Genomic DNA, 27,957 nt, shown 5'->3' with positions numbered 1-27,957 from the left:
TTTTGACAAAAACTTTAATCTGTTGATTTCTCAGGTTACATGATAATTAACAATAATAAATGTCTTGGTTACATGTGTTACACTTTAAAACAGCCATAAGAATACATATCTTTCCGCTTCATGATTTTGTCCTTGTTTGTTTCTAAAAGGCTCATCCGACGCTCCTAAGATCCAGGAGAGTTACTAACTGCTATTTCGTCTTGACCTACATTTTCTTTAAGTTCAGCGGTCAAAAGACCATAAACACCCTGTTATTAGGATAAAATCAAAATCTATCCCATTGTTTGACATCTAGCACCAGAGTGACTTGATTTAACAGAGTTTAACAGAGACATTCTCTCTGTTCCACATATCTGCAGTATGAATACTGAAATGCTACATCTAAATATTGTGAAATTAATTTTTGGTGGTACTCTAGCCTGTGTGAAATTAATTTGCAATCGTACTTGTTTTTTGTCCTCTTTTATTAGAAAAGCACATGGGAAGGGAGTTTATTTTAAGAGTTGTATAGTGAATGCACATTATCCACAGTCATGATTTGTATCATAACGAGTAGGAATGATTTTCAATGCCCTTGAAATCACATAAAACAAAAAAAATTACAACAAATGATCTAAACAAGCTACAGTAGTAATACTCGTGAACATAAAGGAACAAAAATACCTTGCTAATTAGGATGTGTTAATTTGAAGTAGCAATAATAAAATAAAATAAAAACAAGGTCAAGGGACTAAATGGTTGATTTAACAATTTACAAAACTGGTTTATAATTTACATCATAGCTTTTGAGTTAGACATCATGCTGAGGTGTGTGCAAGAATATGCTGCATGTTAGAGAGGTTATAGCATTGACACCAGCTGTATCCAGAGAGCGCTTCATTCACGCTATATGAATGCTAGCGCAAGGAGCAGCTTTTGATGTGCAGATGAACTCCCATCTGAGCATTCCAGAGGTTTTAAAATTGCGTGCACGTGACTGAAGGACACAATGGAACGGAGTGAGTGCACATTTGTGTGTCCGTCACTTTGCTTCTGTAGCTGACATTAGTGAGATGTTGTAAAGGTCTAAAGGAGGTCAGGCAAGTGACTATAGACCGAGTCGAGTAGCGTCTGGCTTGCTTCTTGACTCTTCACCCCGGCGATCTCGAACAAGCGGTCCAGCTTGTCCTCCGCCATCGGGATCTCCTCAATGACATGGAGCTCCTCGGGGTTGAGAATGTGCAGCATATCGTCAAAGATGGGCTGCAGGTCACAGGGGTCCAGACGCACCTGCCGCAGCACAGTGTCCTTTTTCTCTGAGGGACAGAAGAATCCAGCGTTGCCATTAACACAGCAAATATTTTACCACTTATTCATTATACTCTTTATGGTCAATTACTAAAAGAAAAGTGCAAAATATTTAATACAATATATGGTTGAACATGGAGCATCCACAAGGGGGCAATGCTGTTTAAACCTTTTTCTGAACAATTTAGGACACTTAAATTATACTTTAAACTTTAATTTAATTATACTAATTTAAATGGTTAAATCATAATAATATTATATATATATATATATATATATATACACACACATATATATATATATATATATATATATATAGAGAGAGAGAGAGATATGAGTTGTATCTATATAAAATAATATCGGTAGAAAAAATATAATCAGAATGAGGAAACAATAAATTATTATTTATATAATATCACATTTGTGTTTTAGATATTTTTTATGATTATATATATATATATATATATATTATTTAAATAATATTCAATTAATTAATTTATTATGTATTATTATTTCTAAATATATCTAAAATAAATATATCTAATATAAAATAAAAAAACAAAACATTTAATACACAATAAAAGTATCAGCCTATCAATGAAAAAATTATGATTTAAATCGTTTTCATATTTAAAGCGGTTAAACATATGATGCAGGAACATAAAGCTTCCACAAGGAGGCCATATATGCAAACTATAAGAAATTACTTTTCATCACAATAAAGCCCAATTTATACTTCTGCGTCAAACTCACGTCGTAGGCTGTGTGTAGTACACGTACCCTTTGGTATACCCTGACGTGCACCTCTGCAAAAATGTAACAACGTGTCAATTCTATGCGAACGCAAGCGTTGTGATTGGTCTGCTAGAACCCCTCCCTCAGGTTTCACATGCTCCCTCTGCATATGTAATTCAACGTGGACAACGACGCAGAAGTATAAATGAAAACCAACGCGTGTGAAGTATAAATCAGCCTTAAAAATCATCAAACACTGAAGTATTTGAGGAAAACTGTTTATATCTTTGAGGAATTCGGGCCACTGAAACGATGTTACATTTTATTTAAATTGTATTATATTTTAATTTAAATAGTTAAATTATGATAAACTAATTTAAATAATAATAATTCATCTAATATTATTATAGATTTGTATATATTATTATAGATCAGGTGTTTCCAAACTCAGTCCTGGATGGCCACATCTGCTTGGAAGTTTCTAGCATGGCTAGTAAGACCTTGAACAGCTGGTTCAGGTGTGTTTAGTTGGGGTCAGAGCTGAACTCATGACAGTGGCCCTCCAGGAGCAGGATTGGACACCCCTGTTATATTTGTTTTACTACCAACTCTTATTTTTCTAGCTGGTTTCCTGTTCATCCATGTGCACTTACCTTTGGTTATAAAAGAGCCCGTCCGGCTGAGGGCAGAGTCCTTGCTAGAAGTGGAGTCACAGCGCAGCAGTGGCTCGGATTCGTCGGGAAAGAATCCCTTGGTGCGCTCCATGGGGGACTGCTCCACCACACCGGGCGACTCTAAAGGCTTATGGCTGGGGCTCAGACAATGGCTTACATTCACAGCCGTCATTAGCTTGTTCAGGTCAACCTACGGCAAAAGAGGTGTCACAGTACATGTTAATGACGGCGATGAGAAAATCATTCTGGCACACACATATTTGTTTAGAGATTTCTTTTCAAGCTGTTCTGAACTCACAAGTGTAGCCTGTCGGGACAAACAACGATTTCTTGGAACAACTATTATGTGAGTAATGGATTTGGAAGAATTTAGGTCTTTGCTGATAGACAGCGATGACTGTATTAATGTGTGGGCTCTACAAGTGTATCACTATGTGCCCATGGCCGGGTCAGTACAAAGGGTTCGGCCTTCGCAGACCTGGACCACCCACAGGAGTCCTGTCCCTGTTGCCCTTTGCGTCATGGGAGGACAGATGAAAAAGATCAAGTACAGCCAGAAATTCACTGCCCACAGAGCACATGGCCTGTGTTACATTCACAAACCCCCCCCCCCCCCCTCCCCCTTTGTACCCTGTACACAAATCATACTTGTTATGCCAATGTGTTTGAATATGAATAGTGCATTTGCTAGAATGAGTTCACAGCAAGTCGGTACAATCCGGATTTTATTACCACATTCTAGTACTGTTCTTTAGTCTGTATTGGATTATCTATATCAACTCTATATCAAAGGTGCTCATGGTAAAAAAATAAATAAATGAATAATAATACACAATAAAATATAATATATAATAAATGCACAGCATTATAATAACATTACTAAAATAAAATATGTTTCTTTTTAATGCTTGATAGAAATTCTAAAATTTCCATTTAAATTTTTTTTACGAATACAAAAAATAAATAAAAAATCTATGAATACAACCATTGTTTATGAACATTAGAGGCAGGAAATGTCAGTAAAAGATGCTTAATACTTAAAAAACAAACTCTTTCCTTTATAGGGTTCTCTGGGAATCATTTGATTGTAATGTATCAGCTGAGATCATAATCAAATAGACTTGGTCAGCCACTAAAAAAGCTGTGGTTGGGAAATCCTGACATAAGCTATTCAGGGAAGCGAATAATAGCCTGGGCAGGTATTCAGACTTTTGAAGTGGCAAATCCGAACTGTAGGAAAGATGGAAACCACTCCATTTCCGGGAAAGTCTCCCTTGGAATCAGCAGTGAATAATCAATGGCACGTAGAAAAGCAGAACATTACTCTGAGTGGCTCGCTGAGAGATCACATTTAGTCATTCATTAGTCAACCCACATAGAGAAAAACAGCTCTGAACTCAAAGACACCACCAATAAACCAGTAAAATGGCAACACAAGAGGCCAAGAAAGTTAATATATGAGTAATGCAGCATTACAGGTATTTTTGTGTGATATTGTTCATGCAATTGCAAAAGTACATAATATAGTTGAGAGTTTTTCTGGGAAATTAGTTAAATATGACAACTCACAGTGATGACTTCAGGGGGGTGGGGGGGGGGGGGGGGGTCGGTATGGAATACTTTTATGATTTATCTTCCACGGAAGAAAGTAAGTCATATAATTTTAATACAACATGAGGGTGAATTTTCAAAGTGGGTGAAATATTCCTTGAAACAGTAAGAACTAAGCTGACAGATAAGACTTCTCCACCCTGTCCCAGAAGTCATCTATACGAGCTGAAAGGAAGGAAGTAAGTGTGCCGCAGCACATGCGAGATACAAAAATAGATTTTTTTTACAAGGGAAACCAGAATGACTGTGGCAATTACAGATGCATCTCTCTGGTGTGCATTGCTGGCAAATGTTTACCCATCTGTATCTAACTGCAAAAGCTTGCGCCCCCATAAATGTACAAAAAGAAATATCTTTTCTTTTTTCTTTCAAATTTGACATTATTTTCATGCCAATTAAACGTTTCCTCACACAATTCGCATTACTGCAATGCAAAAGTCAACAAGCACTACCAAGATACATACTTCAAATGAATTGTAAAAATATCTAAAAAATAAAAATAATTGTAGAAGAATAAAACTGTGTGTGTTGACAATACTGAGAATGAGCTTTTTACAGTATAGTCTAGTGTGCTTGAAACTAATGTCAAAAAATTTGGGTTTTTTAAGAGTTTTCAGTAAAAACAGTAATATTGTGTAATATTATTACAATTTACAATAACTTTTCTATTTTTATTATATTTTAAAATGTAATTGATTCTTGTCAATATGACTTTTGATGTGCTCAAGGAACATTTCTTATTATTACTGATTTTGAAAACAGTGGAGCTGCTTAAAGTGCCCCTATTATGCTATTTAAAGTTTCCTAATGTTGTTTTGGATTCTCCTACAACAGGTTTACATGCATCAAAGGTCAAAACACTGTTTCATTTTCTCATAATATACATTTGCTCATCACCACATTTTCAATTATTCTCAAACGACTCATCAGATGAATCAATCTCTCTAAATCCCTCCTTTCCGCGAGCTACTCTGCTCTGATTGGCCAGAAAGCTCAGTCTGTTGTGATTGGTCTACAGTCAACAGCGCGCGTGTCGAAAACAAAAACATCCATTGCCATAACAACGTCAGCTCTGCTTGTCCTGAGGCTTCCTACACTGTAAACTAAACACAGTAACGAACAATGACGTGGATTTTACCATATCAATGTGAGCGTGAGTCCGATGATGAAACACTGGAAGAACTAAGTTAGTCATTCAAGTTAGTCACATTATGAGATGTTGCTACTGTAAATCCTCACCATCAGCATTAACAAGTGCATGTCCATCAACAAACCGATTATTTTACTTGTACTTATTTACCGAGTATTTTTCTACTTTATTGTGGTGAACATGTGGAAACTGTTTCAATATCAGTGCATACATTAGCTTAGCCCTAGCGTGAATGACTGATGTAACAAACGTTGGTAAAACAAATCTTGCTCTATGCTTAATCTTTCTTCAAAGTAGTGAGAACGACAAACAATCTGCATTAATAGACACAGTTTTAGGTAATGGTGGCCCACAACTGATTATCAGAAGTATCTCAGTAAGACAGAAATAATGTGAGATAACCAGATAGCAGGAGACATACACAATATAAAACTCAAAACGAAGTATTTTGAACACCATCTTTCAAGAGTAAGCGGTTTGCGAATCCTGCATTGAACTCCGAGATTTGAGAAGCAGTCGTCAGTAAAATAAAGGGAACACAGCAAAAGTTTAGGATTATAACGTTACTGCTGTGGTATTGTGGTAAAGATGAATTTTAACCACTGATTGTTCACATGCTCATCCTTGGGCAGTGTAAAAAAACTGGCTTTACCTTCACATTGTAGAGCACAGAGTCTTCTCGACATGATGCTATCCAGTATCATCCGGAATCAGCTGCCAGTTTGAGGTTCAAGTTTTCCCTGGTGTCTGCACGCGCAATAAGTGGGCGGGCAATATGCTAATGTTTCGTCTTTTACGTCACAACGAAACGCCTTTGAAAAACGATTCATTGCAATGACTCAAGAGTCGACTTTTACGAAAGACAATAACTTTATATACAGTGCACTTTCAGATTTAAAACTTTGCAGGATGTTTTCATTCACTTAGAGCTGTTACATGAAAGGTCATTTTCAAAAATCCATAATAGGGGCCCTTTAATAGTTCTGTGGAAACCCTGATACTTTTTTCGGGATTCTTTGAATAGAAAGTTCAAAAGTCATATCTGATCAATTTAATGCTTCCTTGCTGAATAAAATGTATAATGTATTTTTAAAAAAAACTTTGTAACTTTTAAACAGTATATATGTACACATATATGTACATTATCTTATTGTAGAACCCATGTTGTTTGTATTAGAACTGACTAGAATCTGCCCCGTTTCCATATCTAAGGTCTAGTGTCAACGACACCAACAAACGCATTATTCTGAGCACGCAGTCTACTGTTCAGACAAGTTGCATGTCGCAGGAAGAAGGATGGGCGTATATCCAAATATCTTTTCTATTCACATCCAGTAGAAAAGCTGTTGGCAAACGTCTGAAACCACAACATGGGAGCCGCCAAGAACGCTGTGCCATCACCCACCGGGACACAAGCCACAGATGTGGAAAGTGTGTCACTCCCTCACTGATCTTATTAACCGCAGCTAACACTGCTCCAGACTCAACAAGACCACCTACAGCACACAGCGCATGGTCCACATCTGACTATAGAAAGCTTGGTATTGGGACTTTTAACATTATACATTTAAAAAAATAAACAAAACTTCTTTGTTCTTCTTTGTTCCTAATCGTTCAAAACTTTGTCCATAAATAGTAGCACAGGACAGACAGCATCTAAAAGTTCTGGGGCTGTTTGGCTGGCGTCCATGGAAAGTGGAGCGCTGGGTGTGTTTATCCTCTGAGGGCCCTTATCTGAGGTTTGCTTGCATGTTGAGTACAAGTGGTATGACTTTGTATCCTTTGTAACTCATAAAAATGCACGTCACACAGTTTCGTTGGCAGTAAAATAACTATTACCACAAGAATCCCAGAGAAAATCAGAATGAATATGAAATTAAAAAGTACAAGAGACTAAACTTTTGATTACATATTGCATATTCCTTCCTTACTTTCCGGACATTTCTGGGCATCAAAGTGACCAAAGACGAACATATCTCAATCTAAACGTCCTTAACACATTTAATCTGACACTGACATCTGCCTCTTTCTTACCATGTGCAGTTCATTCACCTGACGCGAGGTTATGCGTGTTGTGGCACTGTGGAGTATGGGATACAAGTGATTTGATCTGGAAACATGTGGCTCTGATTAATGCAGCTCTTTCTAATAATGAAGTTTTACCCCCCATTGCTTTACCATTTTCATTCAGCATCGCTAATTCAAAATCAGATCTTGTAAGCATCATGTTTTTGCTCAGAGAAACAGAAAATGCCCTCACCAGGCCCATCATGTAATTCTCACGGTCCGTCCTCTTAAAGATGGTTCACCCCCCAAAAAACCCATCAGCATTTACTGCCCCTCATGTTTTTTTCAAACTTTATGAATTTCATTCATTTGTGGAACATAAAAGAAGATATTTTGTAGAATGTTGGTAACCAAACTGTTTTGGTTACAACTGATTGACACATTTCTCAAATTATCTTTTTTTTATTTTCCACAGAAGACAGAAAGTCATACAGGTTTGAAACGACATGAGAGTAAATGATGACCAAATTTTAATTTTTGGGTGAACTATCCCTTTAATCTAATTTAAAACCCATTAATACAAAAATATTATGAAATGATTTATGCATTCATACCACATCTCAGCTGCAATAAATATAATATATCTAAATACCAATTCAGATACAGCTTCTGAAAAAATAAAATAAAAATCATGGCCATTGTAGCCTAAAGGTTTTTGAGTAATAAATTATATGTTGAATAAAAAAAAAATCTACAAAATTTGTAATGTTTATTTCATGCTTTTCTCATTTAAGTAAATTATGACTTTAAATTATCTTCTGGGGGTAATTTCTCAGATTAATCTGGTGCACATTTAATTTTCAATTAATTAGACTGATTAATTGGCACATCATGTATTTAATTAAATTCAAATTTGTAATTGCTTGACAGCCCTAGTTATAATATTCAATGATTCTCAAATATCTTCTTTTTGGTGGCAGTTTGCCATTTTTCTAGCAATAAACATATAAATGAAATAGACAAAGATTAATAAAGAAAAAAAAACAACAACAAAGAAAACAGGGATCTAAATAACGAGTTTGCAAATTTGGGGTAAATGAAACTCAATTTGACTGGCGTAAGCCAGTTTGGGACCAAATTTTGCTTAGTAGTTATTGATAAAAATAAAAATATATATTTTTATAGTCATAGTTAATATTCAGTGATTAAAAAAATCATTTTTAAATTTTAATTTAAAGGTGAGCTACTCCTTTAAACTCGTAAAAACACATGAGGACTAGTGATGTGAATGAATGGAGAACTGCTCGAAAAATATGAACAAGATGTGCTCTAAGAATGCTCTACCTTTACAGACGCAAGTTCAGTGAAAGTCAACACCCGCACTGGCAATTAAGTGATTATGAGGCGGCGTTGACAGGCAGGCATTTAAATATGTCTGAGAGTTTTATCTCAGTTTATCCTGGTTATATCAGTGGCATCAAAATTTGTCCAAAAGCCTTAACTTCACCATCTACAGTGACCTTGAGACAAGGACAGAGTAAATAAAGTGGCTTTTTATCAAATCTGCACACAGGAAAGGCTTGAAACACTAAAATGAATGTTGATGACTGATCCTCCATCTCCGGTAGCCTGTCAGGCCTTTGTCATTAGTAATGCAGCTCAATGGGATGCAGCCAGGAGTCATGAGGCACTCATGCGGCTTGTTTACCCTTCTGCACACGTCTTATCCAAATAGAGTGTTATTAGACCTGGGGCGTGAGTGTTATGTAAGACTATATACACATTACAACTTGATCAATTATCGTGGCCTGACTAATACAGCAGCTTGTGGCTTGACCATGACAGAAAAAAATGTTTGCTACTACAAACATAAAATATAAAATATTTAATCAACTTTTTTTCTCCATATTTTTTAAACTATGAATATAATATATTTCTGTAATAATAATATATATTTATATAAAATATAAAATAAAACAATACAAATATTAATAAAATAAGAATAAAAACATGAGAAAATGAGTCCAGCTGTATCAATAGCCTTATAAAAGTTATTCTACCTGAAGCATGTTGCCTCATGGGTGCCGCAAAGTTGAGGTCACATGACCAGCTGAAAATGGCTCACTTGTTCATCCAGTAATCATGGCTGACTGTAAAAAGCTTGCGTCTACAATGATGTCCGTGACTGAAAATGTTTTTTGCAAAAAAAAAACCACACTTGATTGTCAACCGAAAACCTAGAGATGCTCACCTGAGGATTGTCTTCCATGACACTGCGTATCTTGTCCACTACATCAATTCGGCGTTGGCGGTGAAGGGCATTGATCAGCTTAGCCAGGTTGGCATCACTGTCACGTATGGTCCAGTGCTGCAGGGCAGCGTACGCCCTCTCATGATCTGCCGAGTAGCCGTTGGAAAAGGCGGCCACCTCTCGCTCGTTGGCACTGGCCAGAGACTTGTACATGTCAATCCACTGACTGCCAATCTGTGCTGCCACCAGCTTCAAGATGTCAACACCTAAAGAATGAGAGCAAAAGTCAATCCTATGTTCATCTACTGTATACCTTAGTTTGAACCTTATAGAGAAGTACAGTACAACATTACCATGGTATTACCTTCAATATATTACAGTGCAGCATGGATACAGTCTAGTGAAACAGTCCAGTTCAAAATATGGGGCCATAGTGTATGCATTAAGAAATTAATACTTTTATTCAGCAAGGTTGCTTTGTATTGATAAAACACATTAGTAAAGACATTCTTGCAAGGTTACAAAAGATTTCCATTTTAAATATTTGTTTTACTTTCTATTTGTAAACGAATCCTGACCGTATCCAATATAAAATATAAACTTATATAAATAAATAATTATATACATTTAACTGATTTCAACATTGATAATAATAAGAAATGTTTCTTGAGCAACAAATCAGCACATTAGAATGATTTCTGAAGGATCATGTGACACTGAAGACGATAATGATAATGATGCTGAAAATTCAGCTTTGCCATTACAAGAATAGACTACTTTTAAAAATATATATTAAATTAGAAACAGTTATTTTCAATTGTAAAAATATTTCACAATATTACTGTATTTTTATTCAAATAAATACAGCCTTGATTAACATTAAGAGACATCTGATGAAAAACAAACCCCAAACTTTTAAACGGTAGTATATGCATTGACTTTTGTATCTGCTGTATCCAAAACCATTAATGTGTCTTGGAAGTGTAATGCAGTCAGCATGATGTGCAGTTGGCGCAGTTTAGTGTAGACAGACACAGTTTAGCGAATGGCATCATACAGTGTAGAAGGGCAGCACTCTTGGGTTACAGTGCACCAGCGGCTTCTGTGGGACATGCTGTCCCATGGATAAGGTCATAAGAATGACCTAGATTGATGCCTGTGTTTATATACTTGGTGTAGTGTGACAAACAGTTGCCTCCTAGGGAATCCTTTTAAGAGTGAACCTCAGAGAAATGTGAGCGCAATCTTAATGATTTAACTTGCACGACATGCATATATTTTGCATATTTCCACTTGATACTTATTATTGGTATGCTAACGCTCATACTTAGGGTTAGGGATCTGAATGTTCCCCAAAGTATTAAACTCCAGCAAGTACTATAACTCATCCAGCACCATTTGTGCTTTAGACATGAATGATAAAACATGAATATATCCTCCACCAATATATACCTCCACCAAATTGTGTGGGAAAATCCCATAGAGTCACAACAAAGAACAAGAGCCATATCAATGATCCTAAACAAATACTGCTATGGAGCAGAATACAATGCATTCCAAGCTAAGGTGATTTTTTTATGACAAGCACAAGGTTTTTTTTCCCCAGAAAATGTGACAATCTACCTGCTTGATAATTATTGTGTAAAAGCAGACTATTAAAAAAGTGAAAAAATATTGTTGTAAACAGTAAACTGTTAAATGCTGTTAAACAGCTGTAAAAAAAGAAGATAATTTTAAAGTAATAAATATATCAAATAAAACAAAGTAATACTTTAATATCAATAACTGCATTCTATAGTTTCTGAACAACTCTTGTTTGTCAAAGAACAAATGATAAATTATGTAATATTCCATGAAGAGAATCCAACATAAAAGAACACGGATCAATCCATGTTGAATTCGTGTCTACTGAAGATGAAGGTGACAGAGTTCAGCGTAACAGGATGACTGTGGGGGACAACTGCTGGAAGGTATTAACACATCTATCTGTAAGCCAGATCTATCTTATTTGGGATCCATCTGTAGCAAATTGACTGAAGCTCTCTGAGGGTTAGCGTGCCACTGACTGTACTGCGGATCTAAAAATGCCAAGGCCTGCGGGCTGCCCATCCTCTCGCCTGTCGTTTCCAGAGGTCGCTCCGGCATGACAGTGCTCTGTCTGAGTGATCTAGGCTGAAGTCGATAGGTTGCGTGATACTTTCCCTTGTCTATGACTGTACTGCGTTATGGACTAAATTGCTCTAGTCCAGAAGGCAACTTTTATGGTATGCTGGGAAAACATGTGCCACCACTATCTGAATGTACAGCGTGTATACAAATGTTTCAAGGCTGAAGGTATGTGCTTAAGTATAATGTTATTCTTAAACTCTATGTGACTTTCTACACTGCAAAAATATATATTTTTCTAAGTAAATAAAACAAAAATTATTGGAATATGTTTACAAGAAAATAATATTTCAGTCATTCTCCTTCAGAATTTCACATTTAGTTCAATGTTAAAGGTGCATTGTGTAATATTTAGGAGGATGTGTTGACAGAAATGCAATATCATATACTGTTTTCAGTGGACCATAAAGACCTTACATGATGAATCGTTATGTTTTTATTACCTTAGAATGAGCCATTTCTATCTACACACACCGCGGGTCCCCTTACATTGAAATAGCCATTTTTGCGCTATTAGGTTTCTACAGTAGCTCTAAACCAGGGGTAGGCAAGTTAGGTCCTAGAGAGCAGCTGTCCTGCAGAATTTAGTTCCAACCCTAATCAAACACACCTGAAGAAGCTAATCAATGTCTTCAGGATTACTAAGGCTATAGGCAGGTGAGGTTTTTTTCAGTGTTGGAAACAAACTCTGCAGGACAGCGGCTCTCTAGGACCGAACTTGCCTACCCCTCCTCTAACTGTACGTTCACACCGCCGCCAACTTGAGCTTCCAAAGCTACCGGAAGTCATTCATTTTCAATGGAAGCTGGCTTCTCTCAGCTGCAAGGAGCGTCAAATCCATCGGCGTTGCGTTTTGAGCGTCTTGAGCGTCAATCAGAAAGTTGAAAGTAGCTCAACTTTAAGGTAATGAGCTATGACGCGGTTCAGCGGCAAGCAGCGGCAAAAGCCAGCAACCAATCGGAATATAGACGTCCTCCACGCTGGCTGATTCCGGAGAAACACACGATGTAAACTTTATTTCCTACCAAAACATTAGTTCAGATAAAATGGAGGAGAGGCTAATAATCGCCGTTGCTGGGTTTCCTATCATTTATGATATGACGTTGTTTGCTTATAGGGACCAGTTACAAAAGGGATAAAATAGCTGGGATAGTTTACATTTTTGTTCTTAAAGTTGAACTTATTTTAACTCGAATGACGTGTTTTTTAAAACGCTGTGACATGCGCGAGACGCGGCAAAAGACACAAAGCTCGAGCACACAGTCTAGCGCGTGTTTACATAGTTAAATAGAAAAGCAGTGAAGTGGAATACAAAAACACTAATCTCATGTGACATTTCATGTTGTGACACTTCTCTTCTCCCTGCTACGTCAGAGCGACCAAAGCGTCAACAAGCTTCCCCGTACTTTTTGACAAGCGTCCTTGACAGGGCGTCCAGAGCTTCTTTGCCGCTCAAGTTGGCGGCGGTGTGAACGTACGGTAAACGGACAAACTACTAGAGCACGTTTCGTCACTATGTTGTTCTTCGTAGCTAAAGAAGCTAGCTAAAGTCTGTGAATAAAACACTTGACACAATGATGAACAAGTAACAATAATATTCGCAATAACATCTCGTTTTACTGAATAATTAAGTAAATATTATTTCTTAATTTATCCTTGTAAAGAACCCTCATTGCTTAACTGGCTACTCTCTGCTGTCTAAGACGCGACAATATTTTTTCCGGTCGGCCACCGTAACTTCTGTTGGTTGCAATTCGCAACCTCACCACTAAATGCTAAAATTTACACACTGTACCTTTAAATGTTGTCTATATGCATGCAATAATATTTAAAAAATATTTAAAAATACTTGCAGTAACACACTGACAAGAGAAGCATGTAGTCACAAAATCACCCTTTTGTGTTTAAAGGAGACGTATTTGAGACACGCGTCACTACCAGGTGTAAATGGCTGACCACTTGTGATCGACCACCGTATGCACATCATAGTAACGGCTGTCAATACAAAAGGTATTATGTGAATGTGAGGAAACACGTTATAGATCATCTGCATGTACAAGGACAATAGCTTATCAGCCACAGCCATTTACAACAGAACAAAGCCTTATCGTCTTCATATGAGAAATCAAATGAGGTAGCAAACCGGTTGCAACAGGTCTAGGTTGGCTGGGAAACAAAGGGATCCTCAAAGGGAGTCAGGACTTCCCCTTTTTAGTGAGTCGCCGTGGTGGCTTTGCCGGAATGTCTCACAGCAACGCAGTCATCCCATAAATCCCTGACACCTCATACACGATACCAGCCGCAGTAATTACCACTTCCCCATCAAAACAATGATGAAGACCAGGGGAGGTTGCGCTAGCAAGGGGATCCTACAAGCTTCCCCCGAGTTTCCCTGACTCTTACACAAAATGCTGGCAGAGTTAGGCTCACCCATGAAGTTCCTAATCATCTCTTATAAAAGCCCCAGCCCACCCTGATTCTGGGCAGTGGGCTTTTATAGATAACACCTATTGCAGAGGTTGTTATATGGGGCGTACATGCGGGTGGTTCTATGTCTTTGATCTCCGCTATGCGTGCTTTGTTATACCTCCAATGAAAGAATTCATTATTTGTACGATCGCTCCTTCATCTTTATATATGTTTCCCATGCGGCCCTTTATGGCCATTATTTCACTAATGTAGTAAACGGACACACATGCACATGCACTTCAGGCCGCCCAATTACACACCTTGAATGCATTAGCGAAATTTTTTGTTGTGTTTGTGGAGGCAACCGGCTGTGTAAAGGTTACCTGTGCTTTCTAACATGATTCGAGGAGGATCTTAGTTTAGCGTGTAATAAATTATTTGCTCGCAGAAGTCAATAAACAACGCAATTGTTCATGTTTAAGAGTGCATGGGAGAAAAACACCACAGTAAAAATAGCGCAAATATTTTGTTTCTTTGTACCTGGTGGAAGTGTTTAACTTTTTATTTTTATTTACATTTTATCCTCGAGAGCAGGTCATTGTTTTTCCCTTTCCTTGATATTCCACTATTTTCAAGGCCAATTTACTTTTTGAATCTTGTGTTAGGTTGCTAGGGTGTTAAGGTGTGGACACATTTATCATTTTTTGGCAAATGTTAATGGGCGAAATACAGACTTTTGAATAGATATCCACGTGATTGGGAATTTCGCACATGGGCGAATGATTTCCCCATGCACATTTTGTTCAGGTTTAGTTGGTCATGTGAATCCTCTGTTTTGACCAACACAAAGCTGCTTGGTTTGACTTCTGTGTGAGTTGTCCTAGTATGGAAGTCAATGGCTACCATCAACTATTTGATTGCCAACATTCTTTAAAATATATATTTTTTGTGTGTTCAACAGATGAAAGAAACTCAGGTTTGGAACAACCTGAGGCTGATTAAGTGATGAAAATTTGTACTTTTTTGGTGTACTATCCTTTTAAGGTACAAGTCACATCTGTAGCACAAATGTGTGGAACGAGTTACGTACAGTGTGAGTTACATACTCAATACTTATGGTTAGGGGTTTGCTAAAGCACGAGTCCCTAGCAGAATATACCCTGAATTCAGACACCTCTTTTAAGACACATAATTCAGTCCATCTTCTCATCTCCCACAAGGGCATGACCGCTGATAAACTCCTCTAACTCTAAACCACAAAGAACTGGAATAATCTGGTTCCAACTGCTCATGTTTGAAGCAGTCACACACACACAGGCATATATCTGAGGCCAATATAAACCATTACCCATCACAACAAACCCAGCTAACCTAGCAGCCTCTGATGCATTGTAAGAACCAGGTTATGGGGCACAGAGTGTGAAATAAATAACAAAAGAGAAACCCCAGAGAAGTAAAGCAAAGGCTATCCAAGGAGCAGAACGAGAAACAGGAGATCAGGTTCTATATGATCATGTGACTGACAGAAAACGAGAGAGGTGATCTTGACATTGGACTTGTTTGCGTAACTTTTGAAGTTCTCAATACAATATTGTGTTTTCTAGAGCAGAATAAATGGGATTAACAGCACTGGTGTGATGATAGATCCACAGATACTCTAGTGCATTGGAAATTCATTGTGGCACTTTTCATATTGCAAAGTGAGTGACTGGCATCTGCCAAAGCATATAGATAAAAAAAATCTTTTTATGCCATTTAACAATCTAGTTCTAGTTAAAGGTGAAATGTGTAAAGCCACTGGTCAGTCAAACAAATAGCCATGTCTCAAATCATGCTATTGGTTGAATCATTGTTGCTATGCTGGGCTGGTTGGGATTCTCAAACAAACAGAGCAATGTTTTGAAACCACCACAGTGTTTACACTTTTCTGGGAAAATCAACCTATGAATGATTTACTTTATAGATTACCTGGGATAGGAGAAAGTATTTTAACATAGAAAAAATAAACACTTCACCTTTAAGTTATTTGGTTAAATATAAATTTGATTTTAAATTAAGCAATTCAATTTTCAGTTTCTACATCTCTACGTTAACGAACTTCTTCACACCTAGTCTGAAAAAAACATACTTTGGCAATACATTTTTTTTAATTTAAGTAGATTATTTTTAAATTGTTTGGACTAGACAATTTAATCAGGTATTTTATTGACATTTTGACCAAAAATGGTGATAAATGATTAATATAAATGGTGAGAAATTACAATAAAATAATTACAATTACAAATAAAATAGTAAAAAAATAAAAACGGAAATTTTATTTTATACAGACCACCTAAAAGGACATGGTGATGAAAAAAAATATATTTCAATGCTTTTGTGTTCTTTAAAAAAAGATTTGCATTCGCCCACAAAAAGTACTGAAATATAGTTTTTCCTCCCACCTCATATTATTTCCATCAGAAAAACTTTGAACTTTGAACATGAAAGTATTGAAATATAATGTTTCCTCCCATCTAATTTTGTTTATTATTTTTTTACAATCACCATGTCCATTAAAGCTCCAGTAGGTCACTTTTGTAAACAAATATTTGTTAAAACTGTCATTATGTCCTGACAGTAGAATATGAGACATAATCTGTGAAAAAATCAAGCTCCTCTGGCTCCTCCCTGTGGTCCTATTGCCATTTGCAGAAATACACCGCTCCCGGTCGGAAACAACCAATCAGAGCCAGGAGGAATGTCTTAGCAGTGTCAATCACGCTCGTGTACGCGCTGATCACCCCTCTCTTGCACGCGTACCTTCGTTCGTGACTCTCCTGTTCGAACTCGTTCATCCAAATGAACAAATCTTTTTTCGAGTCATTTCGTTCGTTGAATGAACGAAATGACTCGAAAAAAGATTTGTTCATTTGGATGAACGAGTTCGAACAGGATCACGAACGTGCATCACAGAACAGAGCAAGGCGAGCATTTGTGCTTATAAAACTTATACGTTTTTTTATTTATTTTTGAAATGACTGATCGTTTCGCTAGATAAGACCCTTATTCATAGTCTGGTGTCGTTTAAAGCCCTTTGAAGCTGCACTGAAACTGTCATTTGGTCCTTGAAACGTTTGTGTCCTATTGAAGTCCATTATATGGAGAAAAAGCCTGGAATGTTTTCATCAAAAACCTTAATTTCTTTTCGACTGAAGAAAGACAGACATGGACATCTTGGATGACATGGGGTGAGTAAATTATCAGCAAAAGTTTTTTTAAAAAGTGAACTAATCCTTTAACGTTATCTTACTAGCTATTTATAACATATAGAAAGAGTGCAACGTTATAAAGTAACATGTATTGCAAAATACATAATGATTTGAGGACCAAGTTTGTAGTCAAAGTATGGACAGGCCATAGTCAATGTAAAGCATATTGTTAATGTTTCGTCCCTATTAGTGAATGTGCCATAACTGTTTATAATCCGCCGTCATCGGTGGTCCTGTTTACTAGCCTGCGCGTTCACGGCAGGCTCCGCTGTGGGGGAGGAGCTGTGGAGGAGGAGCTGTGGGGGAGGAGCTGTGGAGGAGGAGCTGTGGGGGAGGAGCTGTGGGGGAGGAGCTGTGGAGGAGGAGCTGTGGGGGAGGAGCTGTGGGGGGAGGGCTGTAGCGCAGCAGAGAGCAAGGGGGTTGGACCAGTTGTGCTTGTTCAAATTTTCAGGCTAAGTCAACATTTTCTCAAAACTCCCTACTGCAGCTTTAAGGGCTCTGTAATTTTATTTTTTATTGTTTATATTTTTATAGTTGTTTAGCCAGTTTTAACTCACCCTGTCCATTTGAGTAGTAGATCCACCTCTCCTTGGCCTGCGCTGGAGAGCTAGGCTTCTTGTGGATGGCTTTCTCCATGATGCTACTGGGATCCTGTCTTGGACCCTTCTTTAGCACCCGCGAACTGCGCTTTACGCTGCATACCACGATCACTATCAGCACCAGCAGAAGCAGCAGGACTATCATCCAAGGCAGGTGCTCATTGATGTCAAAGTGCTTGTGCGTGCTAGGCCTCGGCGAACCCCTGCGGATAGGCCGGTAACCCAAACCTTGGGCCTTGCCCTCAGACACGGCCTGTTGGTTGTCAAGCTGTGGGTCTCGTGATACGGAGAGCTTGTGTTGCGATTTAGGAAGGTCCTGAGTTGCAGCGATTAAGAGTCCTTCATCTTCCTCACTAGCCTTGGAGGAAGCTGTGGTTGGGTGAATGTCTTCGGTGCCGAGGGCTGTTTCTGTGCTACTTAGGGCTGGCTCGGCTACATCCTGAGTCTCTGCAGCTGGTAAAACTGCAGTACTTGCTGTGTGCAGAATGGATCATTTAATAGCAGGCAAAAACAGAGACAGAGAGACAGAATTAAATACAGACCTAAAGATGAGCTTAACCTAGACAACAAATCAGAAGGGAGAGTATCTAAAACTTTAATCCAGCATTAAGCTTGCCTGTGTAGAGAGCAAACTGGAGATATGCTGCTCAAGCCAACATAATCTCACTGGATTTCTCATTTTAACTGCTCAGATCTGACCCAAAAACTTGTCAAGGCAAACTGAGGAATCAGAAATTGGCCTCTTATGGAAATGTAAGATAAAACAGGGGGATCAACTATAATTCTTCTAATTTTCAGTGAAACATTGTTTTTACGATTTCACATTTTTTATTTTTACATATTATATATTGACACATTTGACACGCTACTGTTCAAAAGTTTGGGGTCAGTACATTTTCTTTTAAAATAAATTAATACTTTGAATTAGCAAGAATGCATTAAATTGATCAAAAGTGACAGTAAAGACATTTATTATGGTGCAAAAGATTCTATTTCAAACAAACACTGTTCTTTTGAACTTTCTATTTATCAAAGGATCCTGAAAAAAAGTATCATGTTTGTACAAAAATATTAAGCAGAACAACTGTTTTAAACATTGATCATAAGAAGAAATGTTTCTTGTCCTCCAAATCAGCATTTTAGAATGATTTGGGAAGGATCATGTGACAACAATAAATGCAGCAATGATAAAAATAAAGAGACCCCTTTCAAAACCATTAAAAACTCTTATCAACCATAAAACTTTTGAACAGTAGTGCAGGTGTAAATGAAAAGATGATAAATGATTTTGGTGCATGTATTATTATAATAACAATATTCAGACAGTCGGCTATAGCATTAAGTCTTCAAATGCCTAGCAGACACTAAGAAGAGGATCTCATATACAGCTACATCCATACAGGTCAAAAAAGAGTCCTCTAAAGAAACCCTGCTGAGGTGGACACCATATATTCACATCACATACAACCACTGCTGTTTTAAAACACCAGTTTAGGGAAGTTGATGAAGGGGTTGAGCAATCATGTTGAACAGAGGAGCTGTTAGTAACAGGAGCTGTTAGTAACAACCAAACCAGTGGATGAAAGCACTAGTACAAACAAAGATCTATCTATCTATCTATCTATCTATCTATCTATCTATCTATCTATCTATCTATCTATCTATCTATCTATCTATCTATCTATCTATCTATCTATCTATCTATCTATCTATCTCTATATATATCTATAATCTATATCTATCTATCTATCTATGTCTATATATCTATACATCTAATCTATATCTATCTATCTGTCTATCTATCTATCTATAATCTATATCTATCTAATCTATATCTATCTATCTATAATCTATATCTATCTAATCAATATCTATCTATCTATCTATCTATCTATCTATCTATCTATCTATCTATCTATCTATCTATCTATCTATCTATCTATCTAGACACATTCTAATCAGTAAGGAATAGCTCTACATTGAGCTTTTTCACTCTCACCTCTATATGCTGACTCATTGCTGGAAACCGTGGAAATGGAGGCCTCTCCAAGTAGGACATAGACTGAACTCACTGGGCCACACACACTATCTGTCTTCTCTGTGCCTTTAATCAGCAGCGTTAAGCCCAAAGACGTGCAATCTGAGTAAGCTCGGCACCTCAGAGCATCTGATGCCACGTCGGAGAAGGTGCCACGCTGACAGGGCCGGCAGCGCACATCCTCTGTTTCACTTCCTCGCTTTCGGACGCCCCACCCTGGTGGACATAATGAATGTTGCTGACACCCTCCACCCTGGGAGAAGCTACCTGGCGGACACATGCACAACCGATCAGTGGTGGACGTGCAGGGAGTTTTCTCAACAAAAGGGGCTTGGCAGCTTCTCTGACAGGGGTGACACTGCTGAACTCCGTTCTCACCCCGGGTGAAGGTGCCGCCCGGGCAGGGGCTGCATTCCCGTATGCTGGCCTCTGTGCAGTGGGAGGACACGTAGGTGCCTGCCGGACACTTGTCGCAAACCAGCTTGTTACCAGTGGCGGGGTCGATGTGTTGGTAGTGCCGAGGAGACAAGGGCTTCTCTGTGGTCGGGCTGGGGTTCAGTGTGTGGGTTAAGACGTCACCGACCAACAGAAGCTAACAACAATGAAAGAACAAGAAGAAGACTGTTATGCAATGACTATTCAAGCAATCGAAACACAAAATATTGTCCTTTTAGCATGAATGACCATTGTGTCATCGGTTTGTATTGTAAGAAGAGTCAATAATATATTAATAAAGACCACTGTACTGGGAAGGAATCAAGTTTTTTTCTCTGATGTCTGCATATTTATGTCTTTTAACAACTACATGACAAATTTGACATTTCGGAAGAGTCGCTAATTTAAGAATATTAACCAACAGTCATTTAAAGTTGTGATGAAGCAGAATCGGAAGTAGCGACGTCTGAGTGAAATGGATTATCTGACTAAATGTTTCCAGGATTCCGCTTCGTCTCACACACAGTTGAGTGCAAGAGCTTTATATACTCCTTTGGCTGTGAATGTGGAAAAGCACGTTCGGTGCATGCAAACTATCTAGAGGACTTTGTTTTCAAGCGCTCAAGTCACTCGCACATGCGCTGTTGTGCACACGATGTCAGTGCGTACGCAAAAATTGTGCTGCACACGGACAAAAATTACGTCACGCGGAACGCAGACGGCCGAAGTATACTTTGGGCTTAATGCATTTTTCTTTGGACCGATTATAAACTCCTTTAAATTCACTTGTGATTTGGGAAGATTTTCAAAATGCTTCATCCAAAGGGAATGTAGACATATTTGTTCTCCTTTTTTCAATTTTAATCAGGCCGTAACTGTAAAGTTTAGCCACTCCATGCAATGAAAAACACCAATGTGCACTGTCCCGGATGGGTGGGTCTTAATGTGTATATTTACTGTTAACCAATAAAAATGAATTGATAAAACAAAGAGTATACTGTACAAAACAATTGTCCATTGGGCTAATAATAAAGATCTGATTGACTGATTGTATCAAAAAAGGGAAGAATCACCATGATATTAACTATACCTAGGTAATGAGCATTATGAAATATCTTTATTGATATCATACTATAAGGTCCGGATGACCTCAAGAACTTTATACTGTGACATCAAAATGCAGTGGAATTGGATCGCCATGCATGTTATCCTTAGTCTGCTATGTGAGCAGCCAGCCAGTAATGTGAGCAAGTCATAATTCTTCTCTAAAACACTGACAATAAAAGTCTGCATAACATTTACGCAGTCTGCAGCAAATCACCCATGCAAAAACACTTCAACAACATTGAACCCTGGAATGTGTTGACAGCACTCTCACAGCCTGGTGACCTTCAAAAAATAACTTTTAATAACAAGAAGCCTGTAAACACAGCCATTCTTAAGTTTCTTCAGCTTGAACGTGCCCCATTGAAAGCCAAATTCCCATCATAACGATGCCTCTCCGGCACATCCAGCAAAGCTGATTGCACAGCATGTGAACTGCACCTACGGTAATATTCTTTATGATGCTAGCCCACATTTTAATTCCGCACATAAATGGGGCTTTGGCCACGACAGGCATCTTGGGCTCAGTACAAAAGTCGTCACCAAAAAATATGATGCTGGAAAGCGTGAACATCCAACACACAAGGGCCTCGCTGCATCATCAGTTTCTAAACACAAAGTTCTATTAACTGGTGATCGTGAATCCCCTGGAGTTTTATTACAGTTCCTCAACAACAGACCGCACAGAAGAATTATAAAAAGCGCAGAAGACTAATTTCCTTGCTAATACGGAGAGGGCTGAATCAAAACAAACGTGACATTAATATTCTCCAGCCAACACATACTGACATCGCTGGGAACCGCAGGACGATGCCAGACCGATTGGGCTCGGATACACGTGTTGCTCTTCGTGAGGTGATGGGGATTGTTTCAGGAGGACACACTGAACATGAATAGCGATTAGGCAAAGCTGTCCTTTCCCAGCGGCCTTAGCTCTAGAAGAGGACCAGAACTGACGAGGGTTTGAAGTAGGCCAGCGAGGGGGACAACTTCACTGATGACAGAACAATGTCTGTTCGCTTAGTGTGCTACTAAAGCAAAGAATGAATACACTGTTGCCTCAAGTTTCCTTTCAACCGGCTTTGAAAAAAGAGGAACGTACAACCTAAGATAAGAGGAACACTTTTTCACGCACTCTTGCTTTCGATAGACATGATGTACAAAACAGTAAGACATGTTACAACTCCACCTTCTCATCCCACCCAAAACAGTGTCTGGGTTAAAATGACACTTGTATGAAAACTAATATACAGTCTTGGGCATTTTTATGAAAGCTTATATAGATGTGACTTATTATGTGACAGTGTATTCGCATATTCGATCATCCATGTCTGTGTAATGTCTCGATATGTCTCGAGCACTGTGACTTTCAAAGTGCCACTTTTAAAGACACCAGAATATCTCTTCATGCACTCATAAATTCACTTAAATTAATTTAAGAGTAATGCTTACTTTTCTCTTCTGCTGATCAGAAAACCAAATGATCAAAAGATATTGACCATAAAGCGTACTGTATCATATGTGATACATGAAATTCTAAAAACTGTAATATACACAATCTAAATTAATACATATGCCTTCTGATCATAAGCTGTAATCATAAAACTAAGCATTTAAATATAATCTGAATAAAACATATTATTGGGAGATATAGAATGACAAGTGATTTTTATACAGTTTTCAAAAACCAAATTACATAAGTTTGCTCAGTTTGTGCCTCTGAATATTGAGTGTTTTTTTTCCTCCTCAAGTGTGACTCCATATTCTCATTATATAATACTGTATTACGAATAAAAGCCTGATATATTAAATATGATACGAAACAACGATTACATGTATGCAAATATTTCTGTCTAAAAGTTCAGTAAACTTTGATTTATTTTTTCTTTCTTTCTGAATAGCATTAAATATGACCAGCTTTAAAAGGTTAAATTATTCATAGCACTAATTTACAGTTTACAATGCTTGATTGTTGACTATGAGCTAACCATATGATGCTTCTGATTGACTCATGGGGTTTCCTGACTAAACTGAGTAAATGGACTCGCGGTTTCACTGATTACATGAGCTTGCAATCTGGGTGAATAGACTTTACATAACTGTACAATTATTTTAATTATTCACTGAGTAATCAATGATGAACTAAATACTAAAGATATGTGGAGAGACCAAATGTAAAAGTGTCATAAAAAAACACTAATCTGGGGTTTTCATTTAATTTATCTATGGATGGACTTCAGGATAGGGTTTTTGAATGTGACTATTTGTTGATTCTCAAGACAACATAGGGTGTAAATCTACAAGAACAGACACAGGGACAAATGTGATATCATAAGGACTCCATGTGCCAGACTCTGTTCGACAAAAACAGGGCACCTGTTACAGCTCCGACACATCATAACTGAAGACTGCAGAGCAAGAAGAAACACTCCCTGTCTGGAGCCATTCATGCCCATTTTATAATCGACAACAGCCAATCAGTCTGCAGGCGGCATGAATGAGCAAGGAATATTCCTGCAAATGTCAGGCCACCTGCCAAAAACATTCCATCATTTGCGTCAATGCCAATTAGGGCTGCAACAACTAATCGATAAAATCGATTATAATCGATTATGAAAATCGTTGTCAACGAATGTCATTATCGATTAGTTGGTCTGCTTACGTCACGGGGAGCGTTTACTGGTACGCACCTGTCTATGGTACGCACACACACGCAAGGTCTCTCTCCCTCAGGCGCTCTGCCGAGCGCGCGCGCTACACGGTTTGGAGCAGTCTCTTCTGTCTCGCTTGCGCGCTCTAAATTTCGGGAGTTTGAACTAATTCGCGGGCATCAGGGAGCCGCAATCAATATGCGGGAGACTCCCGGGACTTCCGGGATCTTGGGATGTCTGTATTTTGTCTCGAGCCTCAGGTTGCGCAATCAGTTCGCTCGCAACGTAAGTGATGGATTAAAATAGCGCTACCGCAGAAATAGGTTAAATTAAAACGGTCTTTACAAAGCGAAGCACTAAATATAAAGGCAGTTAATAACAGCAGCAGTAAAATATTGTTTTTTAGTCACTGTACTCAGTGGTTTTCAGCGAATGCTTGTGCACTACTGCATACTTTCTCCTGTCCTTTACTCAAGCCTGTTAGCTTGCTGGGTAACGTTACCTCCATTCCGTTCTCTTTTTATAGCATTTGTCTACTAAGTTTTAATTGTTTTTCAAACGCGATCTACTGCGGCTCTACATTCACACAATTGTTTTCAGTCTTTCTATATTTATTTAATCAATTTATCCTTATATTATTCTTTTATATATTATATATAATATATATTATATTCTTTATCCTTATATTCCTTATATATAATTAATTTTAAATAAAAATTAAATGAATTATATATTTTAGATGTTTTTAGTTTGTTTTTAGTTCAGATATTCACATCTGAACAACATGTCTGTGTAAATTTGTTTTAACAAAAATTGTTAAAACATAATATGTTGGATATCATTTTTTTAACAATAATCATGTTTGTCAACTTGCCATCAGCAATTATCATTAAAAACAATGCAAATATTGATATTAGTAAAACTCAATGTGTGGCTTTTGCACTTTTTAAAGTACACTTTTACACATAAATACCCTGATTTACGGTTTTATTTAGTTATAATAAAAAAAAAATCTAATTTAATTTCTATCCGATTAATCGATTAATCGAAAAAATAATCGTCCGATTAATCGATTATCAAAATAATCGTTAGTTGCAGCCCTAATGCCAATAAATACATTTTCAACGGTGCATGGATGATTTAAACTAACAGAAAAAACTGCTAATCCTTCTGGCGTTGTGAGGCTAATAATGTATATCAGCCCACACTGATATCAAACAACTAAATCCAATTTTTGAAAACTGAGCTGCATTAAGGGATTTAATGGTCCCCTGATAAAGACTTGCTAATGGATGAGCCAGTCTGACGTGATATACCAAATTAACCTCAACTGACTTTATACTACATGGGAATATTAAGTCATGTAAATATTTACAATACATTAGGCATGTTAAGTCATGTTTGGGTATTCAAAACAATAAAGCCATTGCCTATGATACAATGACATAAGTCATGCCAATGTCTTTAAAATGATAAATGGTATTCATAAAATATTCAATACTAAATAAATTACATTAAAATCATGACTATAGGGATGTTAAGTGATGTAGATCTCTTTAGTATAATAAATAGCCTAATATAAGGGCCAATATCAACAAAACAAAAAAAGGGATATTAAGTGACTATTTAAAATGATAACTAGGGATTTTAAGTAAAGCAAATGTCTGTAATGTCTGATATATTGGAATAATAAGTCATAATAATGAACAACGAAAATCCAAATGCTCTTAGAATGATGTATACTCAAGCACAAAATGCACAGGCTACTTGCCGTTTTAATATCTCCTAAAATAGGTAAAGTTGTGTCCCTAATTTAACATTTAACGATTCAACATTTAATATAATTGTTTTTTTAGCTATTTAATTTTTAAATATTGACTAATGTATGATTTACCAAAAAAAAAACTGTCACACAAACAATAGGCTACAATGACAATATTTGCCATCCAGGCTCTATTTATCCATCTTAAGCTGCCTTAAAACTAGGTGCGCCACAGTAACAACATCTCTAACATAAAAATAATTGATTTGATATTCTGTCTTCATCTTTTTTTTTGTACTCCATCCTCACTACTGTAGTATACAACCAAGTGCGACACCAGGTACATCTACTGTCCCTTTAAATAGAACAAAAGCCAGAATATTCGAGGGGACTAAGGAAGCATAATGCGAAAACAAATGTATCCTTGACTTACCATCAGCGAACAAGTCATAGACATTTTCCCGGGCATCGTACCAATGGAATCACTCTTGTTTAAATATGCCCAGGTCCACATCTGTTACTTTTCGGCTTCATAGGTGGAGCATCAGCATCTTCGCATCAACAGGACACCCACATTGTTGTGAGGTATTGTCCCTTTGCTGGCTTATTCCTTCAGTGCACACATTTCGTCCACTGACGCCTTTTTATAGTCTGTTGCCCGGAGTGCACGGGTTTCAAGGAGTAGTGGATAAGCACTTCGTTTTGGAAGAAGAACGCTATAATTCCCATAGCGATGATGGATGGATCTGTGGACTGAAGTCTGGCTGCTGTTTGTCCAGGTTACGGATTCTCTTCCCTATGCCGCAAAGACGAGCTGCGGATGATGGGCGGGAACTGGCGACACACGTCACTAGCGAAACTCGCCACTGGCTCATATTCGCCGTATCACGGGCCTGATCCGAGACGGTTTCCGGGAAGATACTGGGGCTGCTGTAGTGTAAAGTGTACAGTAGTGTACACTACAGGGCTTTAGACTAAAAAGTTGTTGCACAGGTGGTAGTGCGTACCGGGTGTACCAAACAAAATTAATTATTAACATTTTGGCACACATTGTGGCAAATCATTACAGTAAACTGGACAATGAGACTTTAATAACTTATCCTTACTGGTCAAAATGGAATAATGTTTTTGTAAATGTTTTTGTAAGAAGTCGCTTATGCTCACCAAAGCTGCATTTATTTATTGGCTAAAAATAGTACAGTAAAAACAGTAATGTTGTGAAATATTATTACAATTTTAATATATTTTAAAATAAATTTTAACAAGCTTAAAGGGATAGTTCACCCAAAAATGAAAATTCTGTCAGTAATTACTCCACCTCATGTTGTTCCAACCCCGTAAGACCTTCGTTCATCTTCAGGACACGAATTGAGATATTTTTGATTAAATATGAGAGCTGGATCACTCCTCCATAGGCTTCTTAAGGGATTGACACTTGTTCCCCGAAAAGTTATTAAAGACATCGTTAGTCCAAGTGACTACAGTGGCTCAATCTTAAGTTTATCAAGCGAAGAGAATACTTTTTGTGCGCAAAAACCCCCAAAAATAACGACTTTATTTCAACTATTCATTTCCTTCTCTCTGGGCATCGAGTTCACTGTAATAGCGTAAACTTCTGTTGTTGTACGTCACACGCATCAAACACATGACCAGCGTCGGCCAATAGTCTTGTTAGACTTGTTATACAATAGCCTTGTTTTTGCGCCCAAAAAGTATTCTCGTCGTTTGATAAACTTAAAGGGTTATTTCACCCAAAAATTAAAATTAAGTCATTAATTACTCATACCCATGCTGTACCGACCCCGTAAGACCTTCGTTCATCTTCGGAAC

The 27,957-nt window shown here is 37.6% G+C and overlaps 1 protein-coding gene across 2 annotated transcripts; it reads right to left on the bottom strand.

The window, feature by feature from the left end:
• tnfrsf21 (tumor necrosis factor receptor superfamily, member 21) lies at positions 1-27,039 on the bottom strand. Of its 2 annotated transcripts, XM_077220199.1 has the most exons (7): positions 26,561-26,962; positions 20,554-20,767; positions 20,137-20,442; positions 18,096-18,611; positions 9,716-9,981; positions 2,676-2,886; positions 1-1,295 (listed from the first exon to the last, which is right to left on the bottom strand). In XM_077220199.1, the coding sequence occupies exons 1-7, from the start codon at positions 26,639-26,641 to the stop codon at positions 1,066-1,068; spliced, it is 1,824 nt and encodes a 607-aa protein (XP_077076314.1). In that variant the 5' UTR covers positions 26,642-26,962; the 3' UTR covers positions 1-1,065. The 2 variants fall into 2 exon arrangements, with proteins under 2 accessions (XP_077076314.1, XP_077076313.1); XM_077220198.1 differs by having other exon boundaries at positions 20,137-20,767; positions 26,561-27,039.
• Between the last annotated feature and the right edge of the window lie 918 nt (positions 27,040-27,957).

Source organism: Siphateles boraxobius, unplaced genomic scaffold (genome assembly GCF_051911475.1).
Source record: "Siphateles boraxobius isolate OS27281-9 unplaced genomic scaffold, OSU_SipBor_1 8, whole genome shotgun sequence".
NCBI lineage: Eukaryota > Metazoa > Chordata > Actinopteri > Cypriniformes > Leuciscidae > Siphateles > Siphateles boraxobius.
This window is presented reverse-complemented; position numbering and strand designations above follow the sequence as displayed.

Excerpts from the sequence above, each read along its gene's own strand:
- tnfrsf21 (XM_077220198.1), bottom strand. The coding sequence starts at position 26,641 with ATGTGGACCTGGGCATATTTAAACAAGAGTGATTCCATTGGTACGATG. Across the intron at positions 18,612-20,136 it reads CAATGAGTCAGCATATAGAG|CAAGTACTGCAGTTTTACCA; the intron begins GTGAGAGTGAAA and ends TTCTGCACACAG. Across the intron at positions 9,982-18,095 it reads CTACTACTCAAATGGACAGG|GTGTTGACATCTTGAAGCTG; the intron begins GTGAGTTAAAAC and ends CTCATTCTTTAG.